The following is a 23460-nucleotide window of genomic DNA, read 5'->3' as shown; positions in this document are numbered from 1 at the left end:
GTCTGCTCTCATCTTCATCACTCTGGGGGCTGGGTATGCAACCTGTCCTAGTCTCAGCTTACTTATTTTCACAGTGGGATCATAGGATTATTGTGGAATACAATGTTGTGTTAGTTTCTGCTGTACAAAGAAGTGAATCAGCTATATATATACATATATCCCCTCCCTCTGGGAACTCCCTCCCATCCCCTGCTCCGTCCCACTCATCTAGGTCACCACAGAGCACTGATCTGAGCTCCCTGCACTATACAGCAGGTTCCCACCAGCTACCTGTTTTACACATGGTAGTGCACATATGTCAGTCCCAATCTCCCAGTTCATCCCACCCACACCCCCTTGTCCACATGTCCATTCCCTGCATCTGCGTCTCTATTCCTGCCCTGCAAATAAAGCAACTATACACCAATAAAAAAAAACAAACAAATATAAAGAAAATGACATTGTGCAAAGTACTCATTAGTCAGTAGATAAAATATAATTGTATACATTTTGACTCAGTGTCATGGATTTCCTATATTTGTTTTTTTTCTTTTTTTACTATTTTAACTATTAAAAAATTCTTTTTAATTTTTATTGGAGTATAGTTGATTTAAAATGTTGTGTTAGTTTCTGCTATACAACAAAGTGAATCTGTTATACATATTCATATACCCACACTTCTTTAGATTATTTTCCCATATAGGTCATTACAGAAAATTAAGAAGAGTTGCCTGTGCTGTAGTAGGTCTTTTTAGTGATCTATTTTATATACAGTAGTGTGTATATGTCAATTCCAATCTCCTAACTTATCCCTCCCCTATATCTGGTTTTGAAATTAAAGACTAGTCATGTGGTAAAGAACTAAAGATACTAATCCTTAAGATGATTTATGTAGTGAGCAATGACATTCTTTTATGTGTAGTTAGACATGGTATATATCAATACTAGCTTTTTACTAACATTCCTGTTGGGATTCAGTTTGAAATCCTGGCATAATGTCTTTCTTGATATTTCATTAAATTACATTTTGCAATCATAATACCTCTGAAAATATGGGGAAATCTATAATCCTATCCACTCAGAAATAAGCACTCTTCTCAGTTTCATGTAGCCCTTTTCCTATGTTCTAAAAAATGAAATCAAGATCACACAATTAAATAAATATGTGGAAGAGCAGACAATGAAGGGAAAAGAACTCCAGAGTGTCCACGTGTTCAAGAGGTAATAGTTATGGTTTCTGTAGAAGCCCCCACCAGCAGCTACTCACCCTTCCTGACTGTGCCATCTTACCCTCTCCTGCAACCAGGTGGCCATCGGACACCAGGTGCTGGCCAGGTGGTGACTCAGGAGCCTGGGATGCTCCGCCTGGGGCTACTCTTTCTCAAGAGTTCTCCTTACCCCTCAGGTTCTCATAGAGATGAAACAATTTTAGATGATCTTCATGGAAACAAAAGGTTTTTTGAGGGGGAGGTATTTTATTCTTAAGATAAATATATGCTTAATTTTTATAGACCCTCAGTAACCACCAGTTGGATTCTCAGCAGCTTAAGTAAGCTGTCAAGTTTAAGGCGAGCTATACTCATCTCATTTTAGCCTCCCTTTTATAGTTGAACCACAGAAGTCAGAGCCCAAGATGCCTTTCCACTTTGTCGTGTGGTATAGCATTTGTCAATATTAAATTTAATTTGTGCTAAGAGCAGCTCGCTAACAGCGAGAGCACAAAGCTTGCTTTGTGTGTTCAGAGCAGCCAGCATAGCAAACCTAATGAAATCAGCAATATTATTCTACCAAATCTAGCTCAGCTCTGTTGATTAAACATATTATAGGTTTAAGGACTGACCCTATAAAAAACCATTTAAAATTTAACTATTTCATCACCTATTCTGTCTCTTGTACTTTTTACATGGAAGAATGTATACCAATTACCAATCCAGTGGGCCAACGTTAAGAGGTCATCATCAACAACAGTCATTTATTGAGTGCCTATTGTGTGCAAGGCACTGTGCTAGGCATGGGGCTACAAAGACAAAGGAGAAACAGTCCCTGCTCTCAAAGAGCTTACAATCTAATTAGACTAACAGGACACATACATAAAAAGACAAAGGACAATCCAAGGTAGCATATAATATTAGGGCACTGAGTGGAAACAAACAGGATTGCAGCCTTTTTTCGCATTTCTATGGTGGCTCAATACCCTGAGTAGGTGGGGATGAGGGAGCTAGAATAAAGGGGTTACTCCTATTCATTTATAAGCCTTGTAGACACTCTCTCACCTCTGCCCACTCCAAAATGTCTTATGGCATGTGCTAGAACCTAGGCGGTTGGTTCACTTTTATCCCAAAGGCTATAGTATTAGAGTTCTCATTGAAGTGGCCTTTTGATAGGGTGACACACTGTCCTGGCTTTCCTGGGACTGTCCTGGTTTTGGTACAGAAAGTCCATATTTTGGAACTCCTCCCCTTCCGTCCTCCCTTGGCCATGGGGAAACCAGGATGGTACTTCTGAAAAACCTTGTCCTGTAGACCTCCCAACCTACTACGGCTATTGCTCTGGTAGGACCCATCCCAAATCTGTTCCCCAGGTAGGTCTCTAGTTTAAAAACCTGTAAGAAAGACCTTAAGAGACACCAAAGACTGCTGGTTTAAGAGTACACTGTAGACAAAAGACAGCAGGAGAGAATGATGGCAAAGACGGAATGAGGTTAAAGAGAGAAGGAATGAGGATAGAAGAAATGATTGGGTCAGGAACGAAAGATGTAAGTGTGCTAACATCACCTCCTAACACTTCAGAGAGAGAGTGGGAACACAGACCCTTCTTTCAGAGTGGGTCTGTTTAACAACCTGAATCATCATGCCAGTGGAATACAGGGTATATTTCTAAAATGAGGTCACTCCTACATAAGGGCAAATATTTGGGCCTATTAAATCGGTACACATGCATTTAAATAACACTCTCAGTCCTGATAGAATTTCAACATTTTCCTTCCTTCTAAATACCTTTACCTTCTAAATCAGTAATTTTAATTTTTGAGGTGAGTTTTATTTCAAAATGAGGTTATAGCCTTCCATTTTAATGTAATTCAAAAAGATCAGTAATGAGAGAGAGTCATGGACATATACACACTAACAAACGTAGTAAGGTAGATAGCTGGGGGGGAAGCAGCCGCAAGGCACAGGGATATTAGCTCGGTGCTTTGTGACAGCCTGGAAGTGTAGGATGGGGAGAGTGGGAGGGAGGGAGACACAAGAGGGAAGACATATGGGAACATATGTATATGTATAGCTGATTCACTTTGTTATAAAGCAGAAACTAACACACCATTGTAAAGCAATTATACCCCAATAAAGATGTTTAAAAAAAAAAAAAAAAAAAAAAGATCAGTAATGGAGAGAACTTCAGAAAACAAAGGTAATCTGTCTTGAGAGCTCTTGTTTGTAATCTGATACACATATCTGGTAGGAACCTAAGGGTTCCAAGAGACCTCACAGAAATTTCTCTTTTAAGTACAGTACTTTGTGTTTTGCTTTCATTTGTTTTTTGGAGAAAAGCTCTAACTCTGCAATCTTAGGACCTTGGAAGTTCCTGCATCACTCTGGTTGTATGTCTAGCTCTTAGGAGCACATACCAGGGTTAGTGAAGCACAGGGACTTAGTTATCAAACACCCATTAACCGTAATGGAAATCACACAGCGAAGTCCTCACACAGCGAAGTCCCCACATATTCAGTGTGCTGCGAGGGAAGCAGCACACTGAATATTTACCTCTTAATGTTCTTTTAATGTATGCTTTCTTGGGTGAATATTTACCGGAGAATATTACAGGCAAGATTCCTCCTTTTATGGGCCATTTGAAGTGATTGATTTTGCCTGTGCATTCCTGTACCGTTGCTCATAATGGCTATGGCCTCTGCCAAATGTTCTTGCGTTGAAATAACAGATGCTGGGGATGGGCCAGCCGTAGCTTTGTGTTACTGGGGTCTTAAAAGCTGAGAGGAAGCTGATGACACAGCTGGGGAGAGAGGAGAAAGGTATGTAACATAATGAGTATGATGTAGGCTCCAAACACAGTTGGATATTGAAATCACTGAGGTCTGTAACCGTGGTTGTAGTCTTTTATATGAGTTGATTTTAATGGTGTTGCATTGTGTTAAGACTGATAGTCATGAAATGACATTGGCAAGAGAAGAATTCAGTTGCCCACAGCCAGTTCCAGCAGCACAGTCTATCAGAGTTCTAGGTATTTTCTTTGAATGCTGTAATAAAACCACTGTCCAAGTGATAATTTCTTACATATTTTTACCATAGTTTTAAAAATATAAATTCACATATCCTAGCCACATGTAGATTTAAAATATTTCCCAATGAAGCCAGGAATTTCAGAATTCCTTTGCTTTATACTCTTTTGAGTATCTGAGAGAGAAAAGTTACAAAAAAGATGGAGCTATCATATGATCTTAAAAAACAAAACAAAAACAAAACCCCTAAAACCTGAGGATAATACAGACATTTGAGATATTATTTGATTAGGTAATATAGCTGCATCTTTGCATGTCCCAGTATGCCTTAAAAATAAAACTTGTTAAAGGAGCTACTTACATCTGAGCAATATAGTCTCTTCAAGTGATGGGAAAGGTGACCTATGAATCATTTATGTAAAATTCTTATGATTTTTTATAAGTTCATAAAGTACTGTTTGTCCAGAGTCCATGCTGTAGAAGAGATTGTGCTGGAATAGAACCCTATTGTTTCTTTAAAAAACTGAGACAGTTTAAAGGACACATTCCAGTATGTGTTGGACAGACATTTCCATTGTATTGGCTTTTTACAGCTCACGCTGCACCACGATAATACCAACTTTATTTTTGCTAAATAAATATCTGAACTGTGTTTGCATCTCAATAACAGTACTCCAAATAATTAATAGTACTAGTTAATGCAAAGGAATGGAGTCTCAGTACTAATTAAGGAAAGGGAAAAGAGGTGGTAATGTGAGAAACCTTCTTTAATCTCAAACCAGGTCATGTTTTGTAAAACAATGTCAGTCTCCATACATAGTATTTGCTGGTGCCTTCAAATTTGGCATTAGAGAAATTAATGCCTCCTAAGCCATGTGTAAAGAAGACATTGGTATATTTTTTTAAAGGCTATTTTTGAACAATATTACTTGTGTAAATGAAAATCTTTCACACTAGCTGATCTTGGCTCGGAATAAAAATAAGTCCTTTATACTTCTGAAGATGAGGGAACGGCAGTGAATATAATGTAAGATTTGCAGGAAGTGAATCTGAATAGTTCATAGGATAAATGAGTCGTATGATGGGGAATCTCCTTGTATTCTCTTCTCCGCACAAACTCACAGAAATGCAGTTCCTTGCTCTTGTAGTCAGGGAATAGCATGAAAGATTCCCCCCACCCCCCCTTAGAATAGCATGGAAGTTCTCTCTCTTTCTCTCTCCCTGGTGCAAGAAGCACCAGAGAAGCAGGGGATGGATTTTGGCCAATGGGTTCCATGGAGGAGGTATGTTTTTAACCACAAGAGGGGGATAGGTAGTAGGGGGATATAAAAGACCCCCTAAAATAAGGCTCCTGCTACTGTGGGAGCCCCATCATTCCAAGTGCAAAGTCCTCATGTGGGTCAACAAGAGGCTCGTTGAGAGAATTTCAGATCTGGAGTGAAACTTAAGAGGTCTGCTGGTACAGTGACATCATTCTGCAGAAGAGGAAACTAGGGCTTTAGTGAAGTAACCTACATCAATTATTACTAAAGCAAACTGTCTTTAAGTTTCTCTTGTTGGTATCTTTTTTGTTTGAACGTCGCAGTTTTTGGTTTTCAATGTTGTCATTTGGAGCATTTCTGCATATTGGAAAATGTCATAGCTGTTCTTGAAGACTGAGGGTTCAAAAAATGCAATGTAACATTTCCAAGCCAAATATCGTCGCATGCTAACCATGAGCATTGGGAACACCGCAACTCATCTCCCAGTTCTGGGCCTTTTCCAACCATCACTCAGGACTAAAGAATTAGGAAGGATAAATTACCACATAATCATAATCTATAAAAATACTGGCCGAGAACACACTAAAAAACTCTCAATAAATAAATATTGGGCATTTGCTTATGAAAGTCAGTGAAGATATACTCTTCAGAAATCATGTCCGTACTTTCAGGCTGCTTTATACAAATCACACATACAGAGTCCAACAAACGGCAAAGGTTCAGGTTAGGATACAATTTGATAGAAAAATGACTTTTGATGTGGTATTTCTACAAAGGAATACAATTAATGTTGAGTTCCTAATGTCTCAGTTTCGAAGGCAATACTTAAAGAGATCCAAAATGTTTTTAGCCGTGGCAATATCATTTAAATGAGAGTTCAGCCCCTACGGTAACCCCTTTTGAAAGGGACGACACGCATTAGGATGTATTCATTCTGGAATTTTCCCTTACAAACCAACTGCACTGCTGTGTAGTCACGCCTCGGAGGCACCTGTACATGGTACTTCTTGAGAACTGAAGCTACCCCGGCGACCCATTCTGTTCCTCTTTCATGTCTGGTGTTTCAAGAAGTTCAGTGGCCTGATGTCTGATACAGTGGGTTCTTGGGATATCCATCTGGCCACACACATTCCTCAGAACACAGGTTTATTCTCAGGATGACTTATAGCAAGTGATTCCGGTTTCCAGTCTGGTTGAAAAAAGTGAATATTGAATGTCTGTGCCCAGTTCTTAAAGACTCGTTTCTCTGTGATAAAGCGGTGATGACTTCCCTTCCGTCCTCGCTCGTGGGAGAGGTACATCGTACATTCATCAGGTCCAAGAGGTTCGTAATAGTGATAAGGTACTGAAGGGTGATTGGGATCCCTGTAGGAGGAAAACGAGATAACTGATTAAAGCCAAAAAAAAAAAAATTCCTTTCACAGATTTAAGTAAGATGTTATCTTTAATAAGCCGATAAACACAAACCATACTTTCAAGTTAAATGAATTCAACAAACGGTTTTGCTGATGTTTAAGCAATACGTACGTGAAGAGGATCTGAGGCTGTGAAATAAACTCAACGACCATCATTATCAAACAGCAAGATTAAACGTGAGCCTGTAGGATGTTCAGGCTTTTGGGATTTGGAAACTACGTAGTCCTAAGAGCCAGCTATAGTTATGATTTCCACTCTTGCCCCACACAGTCTGTTTAGCACAAACAGCTATGAAGGTATTTACAAAACAAAAACACATCATCCTCCTACCCCAGCCCAGCCCCACTCCAAACCCTCCAGGGGCTTCCACTTCCACTAAGAGCGTGGCCTACAGGGTGTTCCGTGATCTGGCTCCTCTCCAGAGCCTTCTCCTAATCACTTGACCTTGTCTGCTATGCTCCCGCCTTACTGGCCTCTTTGGTGGTCATCTCGACCAAGCTGGTCCCTCGCCTGAGGCCTTGGTTATTGAGGGCAGTCACGTGGCTGGAACGTTCTCCCATCAGCTCACTCCTTCTCACTGCTGGGGATCAATGCAAATGTATCCTCCTCGGAGAGGGCTTACCTGATGCCTGCCCCTTCTCTCTATCTCACTTGCATTTATTTCCCTTGTGGCATTAATCATTCACTGGAACTGCTGTCGTTGTTTACTTGCTTATTGTCTGTTCATGAGAGCAGGCCTTTGTCTTGTTCTTAGCAGGCGCTCAATAACTATTTTCCGAAGTTCTGTTGTTGAAAGAAATTTATATGGAGTTAGCAGCTAAACGGCAGGCCTCTAAAGACAATTCTTCCTCCAGGTATGGAAAGTGGATGATCCAAGTTTGATCGCACGGGAGAAACTCAGCAGGCGCGACGCCACCATTTTTCTCTTGCTGTTTTAGACGGACAATGTACTTAAACCTAGAGTCTCTACATTGAGAAAGTCCAAATCTTCAACCTCTGCTGTGTAGCCCGAGAGTCCCCACATTTTTCCGTCTCTATATCCCTGTCTCCGCCTCATAGGAGAAACACTGGCTCATTTGTTCAAGGTAACGTGAACAGGATTAACGTGTGGTGGTGGTGAGCGCCCTGATGTAGGGTTACTAAAATATCTCACCCCCAAAGACGTCTGGTCTCAGACTGGGTTCCATTCCACCCCACCTCTTCTGTCTTGAAGTCTAAATGATAAGAGCAGTCAAGATATCCCAGCAGATAAACCTTCCTACCTTGACCTACACTCACCAAGCGGCCTTGTTGCAACACTAAGCTCTTCTTGGTCTCTTCTTAGCACTTCTCTTAAAAAGTGTCCCAGCTTCCTGCAAACCGCCTTACAGCGTTTGATGCCCTGGGGTCTCCCTCCCAGCACTCGGCTTTACTCTAAGTACAGTAACTTGGTTTCCCAGAGATGCTCATCCTGCTAGATACCTATTCGTTTTCTTCAGAAGAGATCAATACACAAATGGCTTTTAGAGTAGCAAGTTTTCTGGGGTCAGGGATCGAAGTCTTTTATCAAGAGGGGTGTCGAGTTCATGGCTCTGAAGACAATAAACCTTTGAGCTTCCTCTCCTCTGAGGTTAAAGTTCTTCCAGGAAGAGAGATTTACTTTTGTCATGCAGCATTTAAACATTCCTCATCCTGGGTTGGATGCTGCGCTGAGTTAATAGTTTGCATCTCTATTATGCCTGTGTCAGAAGTATCTCTATGTTCTATAGTGAGACATCAGATCCCGTCTTGTCCAGTTATTATAGAGTTTGCTTATTTACTTACCCTAGAAATTGAAACCCCTTAAAATTTTAATAGAAGGTGTTTTCAATATAGAAAGTGCATGGTAGGAAAAATTCAAGTTGGAACGGACCACTATGAAGAAACAAAATAAAAAAAAGAGAAATAGAAATTTGTGGGACAAGTCTCCCCAGATTCATATGGCATAATCTGGGGAACCGTGCTAAATTCATGTTGCCATGGTAAACTTGGGGTTAAGCTTTTATTCCAGTACAGATCATGTTTTAAATTTGATTCATCTAAGTTTTGGACATATTATTGGCATCAATCTGACTAAAGAGGCAATCAGGTTTCTAAAAATATCATGAGATTGATTTGACACCTAGGCATAGAGGGAAATTGGAAACCAGATAAAGGATGCTATAGGATCAATTTCCTTATTCAGGAAGACCATCTCCTTGAATGAAAATGTATCTGGCTCCACACTGCTCTCCTAAAGGGAGAATAAAATTTACATATTTGGTTCTGATGGTTTCAAAGGTGTCCAAATAACTGAGGGTTGTCTCCATGCTTTAAAACTTTGTCCAAATGGCAGAAAAGGGCTTGATGGGACTTAGAAGGCAGAGCCGAAGCAACTGCAGGGACAGCTCTGCTGTAGGTTGTCAGCCTGCCATCAGGTGTCATCCACTGTGCCGTTCAGAAAGCCCTTCCTTCAGAAAGTTCAAGTTTATAATTCCTTAAGCCTTTTTTCCCAAGCCTGACTTTCTAAAGGTTGCCATAGTTTTTTTCCCCTCCACCTGATCCAAATGAAAACAGCAATAAAAATCAGCAGACTCTCCACATCAGGAGGCTACTACTGTAAAAGAGAGGATTCTGGAGCTCAGGTTGCTGTCTGGGGTCAGGGGATGCTCAGGGAGTGAAGGTGCAGGGGTGCGGGCTGTGTGGGCATGATAATCACAGAGCCAGTTCCCTAAGTTGCAGCAGCCTCTCATCAGCCCTCCAGGGGCCAGTGGGGGAACAAATCCTGCAGAATAATGTGAAGAAGGATTGTTTTTTCTCTATAGAGAAAGCAGGTAGGGAGAATGAAAGAACTACCATGTAGTGCACAGGTATTAAAGAGATACCATGGCCTATGTTCCACCTCCATAGAGTCTGGTTTAATTGATTTGGAGAGGGTCCCAGGCATAGGTATTTTAAAAAGTGCCTTAGGTTTGAGTATCAAAATAAATAATGGCAGTATTGGATTATAAGTCCCATAAAATAAAACTGAATAAATATCCATGAGTCCATGATGATTTCAATAAATTACTGAATAAATAAATAAATGAAATACAGAATAATTCCAATTAATAATCTAGAAAGAATGAGGGAATAGAAAATCACCATTAGAACAATGCAGTAATTGTTGCAGGCAAGATGCACAGATGAATGGAATATGAGAGAGGAAAAGCATGAGGAGAAATAGGTTATTTGCATAAAGTCCCCCCAGTGTATTTATTAATGATAGAGGGGAAAATTGTAACTTTACAATGAGTAAACCTGGCAGACACCACCTTCAACAAGTGACCAAGGTTAACATCGCCAGTAATAAGACATTTTGACATCATGTACCTCTTGATATGAAATGCTATTGCTTCTGTGGTATCCTTCTCAGTAATGCATAGCCTCAATCTAATAATTAGAAACTATCACACAAATCCAAAGTGATGGACATCCTACAATGACCAGAATTCTTCAAATGTGTCGGAGTCATGAAAGATAAGGAAGGACTGAGGAACTGTCACAGGCTGGAGGAGACTAATGAGACATGATAAGAAAATGCAAAAGGATCCTGGATTGGGTTCTGCAGGAGAAAAATGACATCAGTAGGAAAAATGATGAAGTGTGGATAAAGTTTGAAATTTATTTAAGAGTATCGTACCGGTGTTAATTTCTTAGTTTTGATAATTTTGATAATTGGACCAAAATGGTAACATTAGGGGAAGCTGGGTGAAGGGTATACAGGAACTCTCTGTACAGTTTTTGCAACATTTTCTGTAAGTCTAAAACTTTTTTGAAACACAAAAATTTAAAAAGGTAACAATGTTATAAAGTTCTGTAGGAGATTCTAATATGCAGCCAGGTTTAAGAAGGCTGATTTAGTTAAATACCTGCTAAGCCTCAGTGCTTAGCTTATATTATCTCCTTTATTCTCCATCAGGCGTCTAAGGTTAAGTATCACTACTCCGTGTGATGGGTGAGCATCTGGCGCCCAGGGTGAGAAGAGTCCTGCACCTGGTTTAAGCACACAGCCTCACTCATGGGCCATCCAAGATTCTAGACTTGACTCACATAGCGCTCAGCACTCCACGTAGACTGACATTTAATCCTCACGTCGCCCTAGTGAGAGAGGTACTGTTATTACCTCCGTTTTACAAATGAGAAAACTCATACCCAGAGAAATTGAAGAAGTTTCAGGGCCCAGATCTGAACCAAAGCTGTACTCTTAAGAGTGAGGCTCTGTGTCTTGGAAAAATTCCTGTGCCACCAGGTGGCTGTCTGCACTAATGGCACCCCGGGTTCCCACTGGGTTGGCACCGCATGGTTGAGAGCAACTCTGTCCTTGCTGCATTCTCCCAAGCACCCACCTACAGAGGTGCCCCGTGCCTGGCGGGCACTGTGCAGCGGGTCAGGGTGTGGAGCACAGGCCTCATGCTCATTTACAATTCTGCCCACTGATATGTTATCAATGGCGGCAGGAGTTGGTGACGTGCCGTTTTAAATCTTCTAAAGCTAGGCTGTGCAATTGGAAAGAAACCTCATATCATTAACAGGTAAGGGTGGATATTTCCATTTCCGGGTATGATCTAGGTTGACCCTGATCTCCCAGTTTGGGCTGGACGATCTAGAAGACTACAAAGATCCCGATGAAAGAATGGTGCTTTTGCCTCTCTTGAGAGCTCTCAGATACTCTCTCCAAACACACTTTTATTCTTGGCATGGTATACAGTACCATATAGCAGGTAGTCAGGAACTGTTTGAGGAATAGTGTTGAATCAGTAGCTGTCAAGTACCTCGGTTGTTCGGAAACTGGATTGCACTGGGGGGTCTTGGGGACAGTACGGAGCATTCAGAAGGAAATGTTCCCCTAACAGGCCTTCCTACACAGCTGCTTCAGGCCCGGGAGGCCCCATGAACCACCTTTATTCTGTTGCCTCCATTTCTTGTTTTTACAACCTCTTTTGGAAGGAAACTGCCACACACCTTGGAAGCCAGTGAAATAATACTTGTGTTTCTGGGGCATAAAAAGTGCCGAGAGCCTGCAGCTGCCCACCCGTCATGGGTCAAAGGCCCAAGTGAGTCTCCTGAACCCCATATCCACACCCAACCACTCAGGCAGCTCAGGTGGTGCCATAACGTCTCATAACAGATGCACTGTAACCATGGGAGAGAGGAAGGTAATGAAAACACCCAGCGGCCAGTAAGTTGGTTAAATTATAGCAAAGGCAGAAGAAGAAATTATGGCAAAGTTAAGCATCTATGAAAAAAAAAGTACAACAACGTATTTTAAGTTCACTTCATAAAATGTGAACCACGTGGATGCATTATATTCCATACCCGTCCTCTGTAAGCATCTGATGCTACAGGGTAGGCGGTTGCCAAGTAGGAACTTGCCCTGTAATGCTGGCAGCTTTATTAATGTTCACTAGCTAATAACTCGAGCAGAATCAACGCTCTGATATTCACGATACCTTTGAGATGTCCTTCACATTATGGATAAGATATTAATTTAGTTCCATGACAGTGATTACTCTGAGTCGTTACTCTGCTAATTAATACTCAAGAAATGATGGGTAACAGAGAGTTGTAAACTTGGTAATGTGTTGAGTATGACCAGAAATATGACTGTTAGATAGAATTTAAATGCTTGGTCCATTATTATCACAAATAACTTACAATGGAAAATGAGATTAAAAATACTCACCATCACTTAGTTTGGAGAGCAATGATAACAGAGCTTTGCCATTGCAATTTATAGTCCATCTAGAGAGAATGGATTTGCCTTCCCATATGGATATGGCATGATTTAAAGGTCTATGTCCCCATAATAATATATTTTGAGGCTGTCTCTGGTGTGACACAACATTAATTTTCTCTGGCTTTCTGAACACTGATGAGCCCGGAGTCCAGTGATAGAGGCAGGATGGAGACTGATGCCTCATGCCTGAGGACCCAGTGCTGGCCTTGGCTGGGAGTGATACAGGCAGCCACCATGACTTCTTTGGACCCTCGAAATCAGTACTTGCCACTGGCTAATTATACTCTTCACTCACCTGGCACTTTTGATCTTGGAATAAATATAGAATCAGTCTCCTAAACACCATCAAGGAAAGGAAGGTTTTTATTTATTCGTTGAGTTAATCAATACTGAATACGTACTACGTGCCAGACACAATGGCAAGAGCTAGGGACACAAACGTGGCTTGAGATAGGACCCCTTCCCTTGAGGAGATTACAGGCTGATGAAGGAGATGGATATGTCACTTAGTTAGCTGAGGCAGAGGGGAAGGTGGCAGAGGCCCCAGTAGGGGCGCAGGTGGGGTCTGACTCAGATAGGAAGGCAAGGAAAGCTTGGAGGAAGAGGACCTCCAAAGCAGTGGAGGGAGGGGTTAAGAGTGTTAGCTCTTGAGCCCTGAAGACCTGAATTCAAATCCCAGCTCCATCACTTACCTGCCCCACGACTTTGGCCAGTTGTTTCATGTCCTCAAGCTTCATATGTAAAATGGCGATAATAATAATGTTTATCTCCTGGGATTATCATAAAGGTTCCATGAAATGGCACCTGTACTCGTACTCAGCACAGCACCAGCATGTGGTATGTGCAGAAAAACTATCAGCCATTAATATTACGGTGAAGAACCGGTAGTGATCAGCCAGATTAAGAAGGAGGGGATGGATGTTCCGAGATGAGGGCAAAGGGACAGGTGTGTGCAGGGTGCGCTCCTTCTTGAGTTCCTCAGCACGGCTAGAACAAGTCTGTGAGTAGAGGAGATGAGACTAAGGTGGCTGCAGAGGTCAGGTCCTGAGGGCTTGTGTGCTAAGCTAGGGAGCGTGAACTTTCTTCTAAAAGCTGTGGGGACCTACGGAGGGGTTTAAGTGATAGAGTCAGACTTGCGGTTTATCCAACAGCACAGTGGTGTTTGGAGAGGAAAGAGAAAGACCAGAGTTGGAGAGAGCGGTCAGGAGGCTACTGCAGCACCAGATGAAGGAGGAAACGGTTGCACGCCAGTCACATGACTTTTAGTCAGCGTTAGATTCTGCCAGGTTTCGAATAACATGTCTTTCATCTGCCACCATGGCCATTTATACATTCACTGTTTCCATTTGTGGTGTTAAATATGAACGTGGGGTTATTCGTCTCCCTAAGGAGTCCATGTGCTTAGTAGTTTAGAGGCTACTGGAAATCTTCTTGCCAATGAATGATTCCTGGAAGTAAGCCTGGCCCTTTGGGTGGGAGGGATGAGAAGGCCAGACCTCCAGGAGAGCTGGATGGAAAATTACAGCCCCAGGCTTGTAGGAGTGAACCCACCCACACGTCTTAGAAGTCAGGCACTCATGGCTTGCTCAGCTGTCTGCTCCCAGGATATAATTTAGTCCCCTACCGCACCTCCCTATATATCCCAGCATATAGCAGCTGACATTCCCTTTGGGTCACTGCCACGCTAAGCTGATGGAAATGACTGCAGAAGTAGTCCAGCGTTTGGTCCTCCTGTGCCTTGGTTTCCTTGGCAAGGAGAAGGTGATGACTCTATTCTCCTTAAAAGTGTGTGAGAGTGTGATTTAGATTGGAAAGCGGCATGACCGTATCTTAGACCAGAGGTCATCAAGGCTGTCAGTGTTCTTATTTGCCATGGGACCCTTTGTGATATGAGAGCCCATAGGTAAAACAGAGAGAAGTTCAGCTGCTGCCGATGAAGTGGAGCAGGAGGGAGCAATGTTCTTTCATCTTAGCTCCTTGCCCTTGTTCCACTGGATCAGGTCAGGAGAAAGCCAGAGCTGGATGTTTCAATAAAGCCCTGTGCATCAGAGACTACCACAGGCAGAACGTGAATATTTTCTCCCACAGGAACCTTGGGAACCTTCTGTCCCTTATGACTGAATTGTGTCCAAGTGACACGCAGGAGACTGAAGGCGGGAACCCTGTCTCATTCATCTTTGATTATGTCCCTAAGTGCCCAACATAAGTTAGGTTAATGAATCAAAGTCTCTGTGATTTGTTTAGTAAATGACTTCTTTTGAGGGTCCTAGCTGTATCTCAAAGTCTGGAAAGGTTAATTTACCCAAAAAGGGCAGTTGGCTCTCCTTCGGTTTGCTGAACCCTGGCCCCATGTGCCTAACTCTTCATTCCAGTGAGAGACTGGGCATAAAGAAACCACAGAATGGGGGGTGTCTGCTGTGAGCAGCCCGTGGGGTGTCCTGCAAGGAGCTGGGGGGAAAGTGGGACCCAATTCACATGGGAGCCTTTCGTGTCCTTGGCCCTTCCTGCCAACCAAGCACCGTTCATTAGTGTTCGCCAGACAGCTCCTTAAAATGTGCTCATGGGTGCATACCCGCTGATGAGTGAGCCCTTTCTCCTCGTAAATTTATCCACGCTTAATGTACACCAGCACTGGGCCAAGAATTCCTCATCTATTATGTCATGGAATTATCATATAACCCCGTGACGTAAATACTAATGTCATGATCATCTGCACACATGGAAACTACAGCTTCTGAGCCGGTCATTAAGTAACCTGCCCGCGGTCACTAAGGCTCAGCGAGGTTGAATAACTTTCTCAAGGTCACATAGCTTCCGACCTTGAGAAATATGGCTCATTTTCGGTCATATAAACACCCTTTGACTACAGCACGAGAGAGAGAGGACAGGGCCATTCATTCACTCAGTATGTATGGAGCATCTGCTATAGGTCAGGACAGTACTGATCTACTGTCCTGTGCACCATGGCTCCAACAGTGATCCCAACACACAAAAGTCTCTGCCCTCGAGGTGTGTATATTCTGGTGGACTCAACCAGCATGAGGTCTGTCATCTCACAAAAGCTTCCCTACCACTTTTGGCCCCGGTGATATCTTATCTCCCTAAGTCCTACAGCTCATGACACATGTACCCTGCTAACCTTAGAGTTCCTAGCTTCTTTCAAAATCAAGACAAAGGGAGAATGATCAGACTGGTAGCTGGATTAACTTATAAGTTGCTTTTTCATTTTCTGGTGGTGATACTGTCTGCAAGAGTCATTTTGACTCCAAGTGACTTTGCTGTGCTTGTTAGATTTCTGTGTGGGTAAGGCTTATCGTAAGCCTCCAGGAAGCAAGAGCTGTGGCCTGTTCTTTGAACCCCTCCCAAAATTCTTGGTACCTTTCAGGGCAATTCTCAAGGGCTTAGGATAATATTAATAATTATTTTATATATTTTATGTATAATATTAAAGTATTAGTAACACTAATGTTATTAATAATCTTTCCTGAGCACTAACTGTGTGCTGGGCACTGTGTCAAACGTTCTACTGCCATGATCTCATTTAATCCTCACCATGACCTCTTTGCTTTTATTATTATTTTCTTATGCCCATTTTGCAGATGAGGACAGCAAGGTTCAAGGTCACCGGTAGGAACTGGGTGCCTGGTGGTTCAGCCTATGTGTCCTGGACGTGAAGATGAAAGGAACCTGGGAATCAATCTTTACTGCTCCTTCCTTTCTTACCCTTCCTAAACAGGCATCAGGACTGAAGAGGGTGCCGTCACCAGCCTAACCCTCTGCACCAGAGGATGCCCAGCACACTTCTTCACTCTCTCTGATAGGACACTGGGGTTAGGGATCCTTCTGATGAGTCCTGGCCAAAATCATCTTATGAGAACAACTGTTGAACCTTTGGGATGGTGGCTGAGGAACAGAAATTCAGAGCGGCTGCCAACATATGGTGCACGGACGGTATCTTGACTTCCTTGCTAGTGTCATCGTATAAATTGTTCCCATCCTAAGTGCACCAAGCCGTGATGAACTAAATCTGAGTAAGAGAAACGACAGGTTAACTTGCCTTTCATTTGTTTTCCATAATAAGTGCAATATTTCCTTGAACACTTTAAGTCATTAACATTTCAATTTATTCCTGCTCTTTTTCTCCGGTGCCCTGATGGCAATATTACATAATTATATCTGCCGTCTAACCATCAGCTTTGATGGCTCTTTGCATGCCCAAAGGGGCCACTGCCACTGCCTTTGTTAGCCTGTTGGTTTGAGGAGGCAGTTGGCTTTTTTACACCATCTTACCTACTTTTTTGCACAGAGGTTGTTAAAGGTGAAAACAAGGCCAGTGCATTAAGTGACGAGGAACTGGGTGAGGGTCCAAGCTCACTCTGGCCATGTACTAGGTGCTGTTCCAAGCACTTTACATGTATTCACTTATTTAATCCACCTCCAATCCTCTGAGGCAGAGTCTATTATTATCATCACATCCACTTCTAATGGCGAAGAAGCTGAGACACAGAGAGAATGAGTGACCTACTCAAGGTCGCACTAGGTTAGTAAGTGGCAGGGCTGGGCTTTGAACCTGTGCCGTCTGCGTCCAGACTCCACCCACTTTCTTACTACATCATGTCTTCCCTGGGGATGCATGAGTCCAGGCAGATTTCAAAGGCATGCTCTGTCCACCCCTTTCCTTCTCCCCTGTGACCTGACTCTTACATATAAACTAGTACTGCTGCTGTGTGGTCTTTGGATTAAAAGGGATGGGAGAAAAGTGGCAAAGTGATAATGGCACAATTAAGTATGCTTCATCATTCTTGCATCAAACCCCCAAATGGTAGACTTTGCCTAAAGGCTCACAGACTTTGAGAAGTTGTTAGGTTTAAAACACATGAAGGTATAAGCAGGCATAAATTTTAATGAACAAGTTTAAAATGCCCTCCCACCCCAGATCTTACCTTTTAAAGATCATGACTGAGGCCATGTGCAGGTCAGCAGGCGTGCCTGAAAACTAGGAAACTTTCTGATTTTATTGGCATCGCTCCTTTAGGTTACAGGTGAATTTCAACCGGCCTTCCACAAATCAGGCCCTGAATATTTCTCAGTGTGTCTGTTAGTACACACCAAACTCTACCTGGGCACATGCCAGGAGGTAACTTAAGGTAGCAACAGAAATTATTATTACATCAAAATAATTATGCCTGTGCTTTTGGTCTTAGAGACACAAACCGAGGCTACTGATGTGGAAAGGGAGAGGGACTAAGAGGAATATTTTAATTTTGGAAAACAGGCCTTAACCATCAAAGAAATTGCCCTCTTTAATTCATTAAAAATTACCACATTCTTTTCAAATGAGAATAAAACTAGTATATATTTTTTTAATGAATGAATGAATGAATTTATTTATTTTGGGCTGCGTTGGGTCTTTGTTGCTGTGCACGGGCTTTCTCTAGGTGTGGTGAGCGGGGGCTACTCTTCATTGCAGTACGCGGCTTCTCATCGCGGTGGCTTCCCTTATTGCGGAGCACGGGCTCTAGGCACGCGGGCTTCAGTAGTTGTGGCTCACAGGCTCTAGAGCTCAGGCTCAGTAGTTGCGGCTTACAGGCTTAGTTCTCCGCGGCATGTGGGATCTTCCCGGAGCAGGGATTGAACCCGTGTCCCCTGCATTGGCAGGCCGATTCTTAACCACTGCACCACCAGGGAAGTCCCCAGAACGAATATTTCTTAATGCTTGTTCATTGTTAATATTATGCCAATTACTGCATTACTTTTGGTTGATAAATATTCAGAGGATAAATGAAGCCCACAAGATGGATTAATTCTCCAGCAGTACAAACAAAAACTTTCAATATTTTATATCACATAATTAAATGCAGTTTGCTGTTTCTAGAACCAGGACTTGGGACATGTTAATTAATTGCTTCAAGAAGACAGTAAGACATGTTTCATGGTTGATAGTTGGAATCAGATATTTATAAACACTGCACAACACTGCTGATGAATTACATTTGCAGAATAAATCCTACCTGCAGAAGTCTGGGGGCACCATGCCATAAACATTGATCCTGTCACAGAGCTCCAGGGCAATCGTCATTGTGAACCAGCCAGTGCTGAGCCAAGTGTTGGAGATCTTCCTGGAAGGAACAACAGTTAAGTGTGAAAGCTGGTAAAATAATCATTATACCCACTCCATCTTAAGTCTTTTCTGGAACAAGGCTGACTATAAACACACACACTCTCTCTCCATTTGGTAAACTCTCTCTCTCTCACTCTCTCTCTATCTGCTAAAGCTGGAATTTTAGCAGATAGAAATCTGTTACTCATACCACCATATTCCATGATAATATGATAAATGATGTCAGTACTCCATCATGGTGGATTCTCAAGGGACTTCTACATAGTCAAAGATGATGATCAATGTTTCAATGTTTAAGTGCGAATTATTACCACTCAATTTCTTGTAAGATGACAATCCTCGTGTGTCGGCTCTTTATTAAACTAGAATACTTGACTAGCTATAAGTATTCTTTTTTACTCCACGCAGGGTGGATAACAAAGAGCTTACTAAATGTGAATAAACACAGTTGCCTTTATCTATCAATTGATCAACTGATTGACCAAATGATCTTAGGGTAGAAGCTTGCCTTCAACTAGACTAATTAACACCAACATCGGGACTGAATGTCTTTCCTTAGAAGGAGTACATTCATTTGGGAATGGGCTAACGACCAGAGGAAAAGGGACACAGGGATGCTTACGTTTAATTGAGCATTTGCTTTATTTTACCTCAGAACAGTCTGAGCCCTGTGAAAATTTTTATTAAATGACCAAAAATGGACAGAATTTAAGGAATAAATCGGTGGGTTCCAACATTCATTCATTTGCCCATTCAAACATCTGTATTGAGCCCCAATCACACACCAAGTCTAAGGGTAATCATGGAGACACAACATCAAGGTCTAATTTGACTTGTGAGGATGACTCGGTCCACCATGCTATGCTGCTGTGGATATTAATTTCAATTCTTTGGGGGTTGCTGCATTTACTTTTTTTTTTCAGTGCTTGTGGCATGCATCATTAGCCGGTTTCAAACACCTTATCCCCAAGGTCAGCCTGTCTGACTCTGCCCAGCCATAGCACCGTATGTGATGTGAATGAAAGAGCCGCAGGAAAGCTTTTCTACTTGCACTGCATAGCACCCCTCTTTGAAAAGGAAGAGTTTTTGTTAAGCAGTTTGCATTATTTCCATTTCACATAAGGAATAACAACCAAAAAAGGCATTTTAAGATGTCTTTTGTTTTGTCACCTACCTGACAGGAATGGGTAATTTAGCCATTCCTGAGTTCGTGGCTTCAACTTTCTAGTTCTTAACTCCTTTACTCATTTTTATTTTCCATTCCATTGTATCCGGATCCAGTAATACCCCAGGAAGTACATTTAAAAATTCTCAAGATGGAAATAGCATGGATTTGTATCTTACTAGTTTCTGTTATTCACCAGCTAAATGACCTGAGGCAGGTTATTGCTGTTCTTTGAACCTTGATTTCTTATCTAGAAAGCAAGCATGGGAAGCTCTATCTTCCTGTGCTATTTCGAGGACTAAAGGAGAGAACATCATAAAAAGTTATCTAGTCTGGTGTGTTGATACATCAAGATCCCTTCCTTGCCTCTTGGTTGCTAGGCTGGAGCAAATGAAATAATAATTCAACCGTTACTCCCAGTGCTTTTTAGCACACACAAAACAACTGATATCCTTCCAACACTGCTACTGGCTCTTGTGTAGGAGCCATCATCAGTAGTCAGGGCAGTACAGTAAGTCCCTTACATACGAACTTTCAAGTTGCAAACTTTCAAAGATGTGAACGTGCGTTCGCATGTCCAATCACATAAGTTGGTTCACGTGTCTGGCATACATAGTCACATGCGTGCATCCTCTACAAGTGGTTGCTAACTTTGTTGGACTTACGAACAAATTGGACTTATGAACACGCTCTCAGAACGGAACGTGTTCATATGCAGGGGACTCATTGTAATTAGAAAATTCTGGAGCCTCCACCCTACATAGGTATTAACAAGCCCCCTTGTTTTCCCAGGGCTCTAAATTCATAAGAACTTTGGGAATGGAGGAGGTGGGACAGAGCAGAGCTGACTGAATGGGGGAGGGGAAGAGAAGGCAGTGCCTTGCCTCAAGTTAGACCTTGTCTTCACCAAGGCTGTGACCTTGAGATGGCAGGTTGTTCTAGACTTAAACTGGGAGAGTGAATAACTGGAATGATGTGGAGCCCAGGAGGAGAATGACAGCTTACTTATACCACCAGATTCCTGATCCAAGAATCACACTCATGTCCCTATGCTTTTGAGTTGTAGGAAACACTAAGAGGGCTTTTCCCAGTGGCAGAAACTTCCCTACAACTTTGGCTTTCTTTTGTGTGATGTAGTAGAAATCACAAGCCACAGCCTGAAATATAGGGGGATGTGACTCTACAGAAAAAGATTTAATGGGTAAAAATGGGGAGAATAAAAAGTGGAGGACTAAAGAAACTAAGGTGAACATTTCTTTAAAGTGCCACTTAAAATTCCCCGGACTTGCGAAATAGTAGTCTTTTGGGATCACAGGCTATAGAAATGCAACTGCTTTGTGCTTTCTAAAAAGATTTGAACTCTTTTTCCAACCGAGGAATATCTAGTGTTTTTACACTGAATCAGCTGTAATGAAGGAATACGAAGAGCTGTCATGTGCTAATTAGGGAAAATTATCAGATATTCTTTTATATGATAAAGTAACACACTGAGCTGATAATGCTATAGTACACACTACATTACAATTAAAGGCCTTTCTGCTCCACCAGAATCTCATTTATAATATCTATGGAAATAGTCTTCCTACAGTTATTTCATTTATACTTCTTTTATCTAATTACTATAATATTGGTTCTGAATCATATTTTCCTAATGTACCCTGTTCAATTATAAAGTTATTTTCAAGTGCAGTTACTTTCTAATATCAAAGAATACCACTTGGCCATCTATGTCATTTGTCATGCTTCTTAATTGCAGGTTGCTCCTGAGACATTTTTTTCTCCACTTTTAAGTAGGGTGAAATTTCCATAAATCAAAATTGATTGAATTATCTCATTTCTTCAAAATATTAGCCTGAAATGAATGTCCTGATTATGAGATTGCAAAATTAGATATTCCATACTTTGTGTATCTTTAATCCATGCCACTGTTTTGTTAGGTTTCAAGAAAAACATACACAGAGGCAATACTGTTCGACCCTAAGTGTTTTGTATTTTAGTTTATAGAAATAGTTTTGTTCTGAAGGGCTGTTTCTGACTTTGTTCTTTAGCTTGGAATAGACTGAAGATTAAGAATATGGACACGTGAGAATATTGAGTCAATACAATATTAGCTTCTTTAAGACAGTTTCTTTCTTTCTTTCTTTTTTTTTTTTTTTTGCGGTACGTGAGCCTCTCACTGCTGCGGCCCCTCCCGTTGTGGAGCACAGGCTCCGGACGCGCAGGCTCAGCGGCCATGGCTCACGGGCCCAGCTGCTCCGTGGTATGTGGGACCTTCCTGGACCGGGGCATGAACCCATGTCCCTTGCATCAGCAGGCAGACTCTCAACGACTGCGCCACCAGGGAAGCCCCTAAGACAGTTTCTTAAAGGCAAGAGGCACGAAGATTCTAAAAGGTGACAGTGTACTTTGGCATCCTACAAATCCATCAGTGTGATTCCCTGTGTGGGGGCTGCATGGATCCTAGTAGATGGATGAGAAGCCTGGTAGCCAGTCCATGAAATTTTATCTGTCTCTTACCATCTGGGCTCACTAAGGACACAGGCTTATTGAGCAAAATGTTTTCACTGGTCAGAATTTAATGAATTTAGTGAGTGGGTTATGTCTTGATGTGAGATTGTTTCCTAAAGATGTAAGGATGTGATGACTAGTCTCCAAGTTTTCAACTTAATCCCTTAAGAAGACCCAGAGCAATGTGTAAACATCCTAAATAGCTAACACTGCAGCAGTGTTTCAGGAATACTTACATTTAGCAAACAACCATTAAACTCAAAAGAGAGAAGTGTTTTCTGTTGAAGAGAGTCTTTCTACTTATTTTGAATTTTCCAACCAGAAAAAAATGAAACTGTAAATAACTTCCCTCATTCTGCTTCTCTTATAAAGTGCTCTCTTGGTTAAATAACTCATTCAAATGAGTAACAGTCTGTTATTTGTATGTTGTTTTTTTTTCTTATTTGTGGTTTTTAAAGGACAGTAAGTGACTGGATTTCATGACAGTGTGTGATGGCAACCAGGATCCCCCATGTGATCTACTGGCTGGGCTAACCATGGAATCACCTGGGCTTCCAGGGAAGGGGGCCACAGTGCCAGTGGCCAGGTCCACCTCTCCTCAGTCCATCAGATGCCATGCCCACTTTTGCCTGGACCAGCCCTCAAATGGTCACAAGGTTTTAAGGATTTAAAAAGAAAGCTCTTCCCTGCAAAGAATTTGGGAATGATGGGCTTTGGTCTTTCTTTAAAACTCTGTTCTTCATAATGAGCTGCCTAAGCTATGGCCAAAAGGATTTAGTACTTCACATTATTTACTTATCGTATCTCTTTAGTTTTAAAATAAGAAATTGACGCAGGAACAGTTTTTGTAAGGGAGGGGGTAAATTACATCATTAAATGTGTATTAGTTATAAACATACGTGTTTTAGAATTAAGGAAATGAGGAAATTTAATTATTAGACTGGTCCTACGAGGCCTAGTCACTATGCCCTTGTCACACGTGAGGTCACTGAAATGTTA

The 23460-nt window shown here is 41.8% G+C and overlaps 1 protein-coding gene across 1 annotated transcript in view; it reads right to left on the bottom strand.

Moving 5' to 3' along the window:
• Window positions 1-5677: 5677 nt before the first annotated feature.
• The window catches only part of ST6GALNAC5 (ST6 N-acetylgalactosaminide alpha-2,6-sialyltransferase 5), a 170695-nt gene continuing 152912 nt past the window's right edge, over window positions 5678-23460 (bottom strand). The window contains exons 4-5 of the mRNA XM_032615241.1: window positions 18679-18786; window positions 5678-6840 (exon numbers count right to left, since the gene is read on the bottom strand). Of these exons, the coding sequence (XP_032471132.1) occupies window positions 6609-6840; window positions 18679-18786 (340 nt within the window). The 3' untranslated portion in view covers window positions 5678-6608. The remainder of the gene's footprint in view (window positions 6841-18678; window positions 18787-23460) is intronic.

This window comes from Phocoena sinus, chromosome 1 (assembly GCF_008692025.1).
Source record: "Phocoena sinus isolate mPhoSin1 chromosome 1, mPhoSin1.pri, whole genome shotgun sequence".
Classification (NCBI taxonomy): domain Eukaryota; kingdom Metazoa; phylum Chordata; class Mammalia; order Artiodactyla; family Phocoenidae; genus Phocoena; species Phocoena sinus.
Note: the sequence above shows the minus strand (reverse complement) of the source record. Positions and strands in the feature narration are given on the sequence as shown.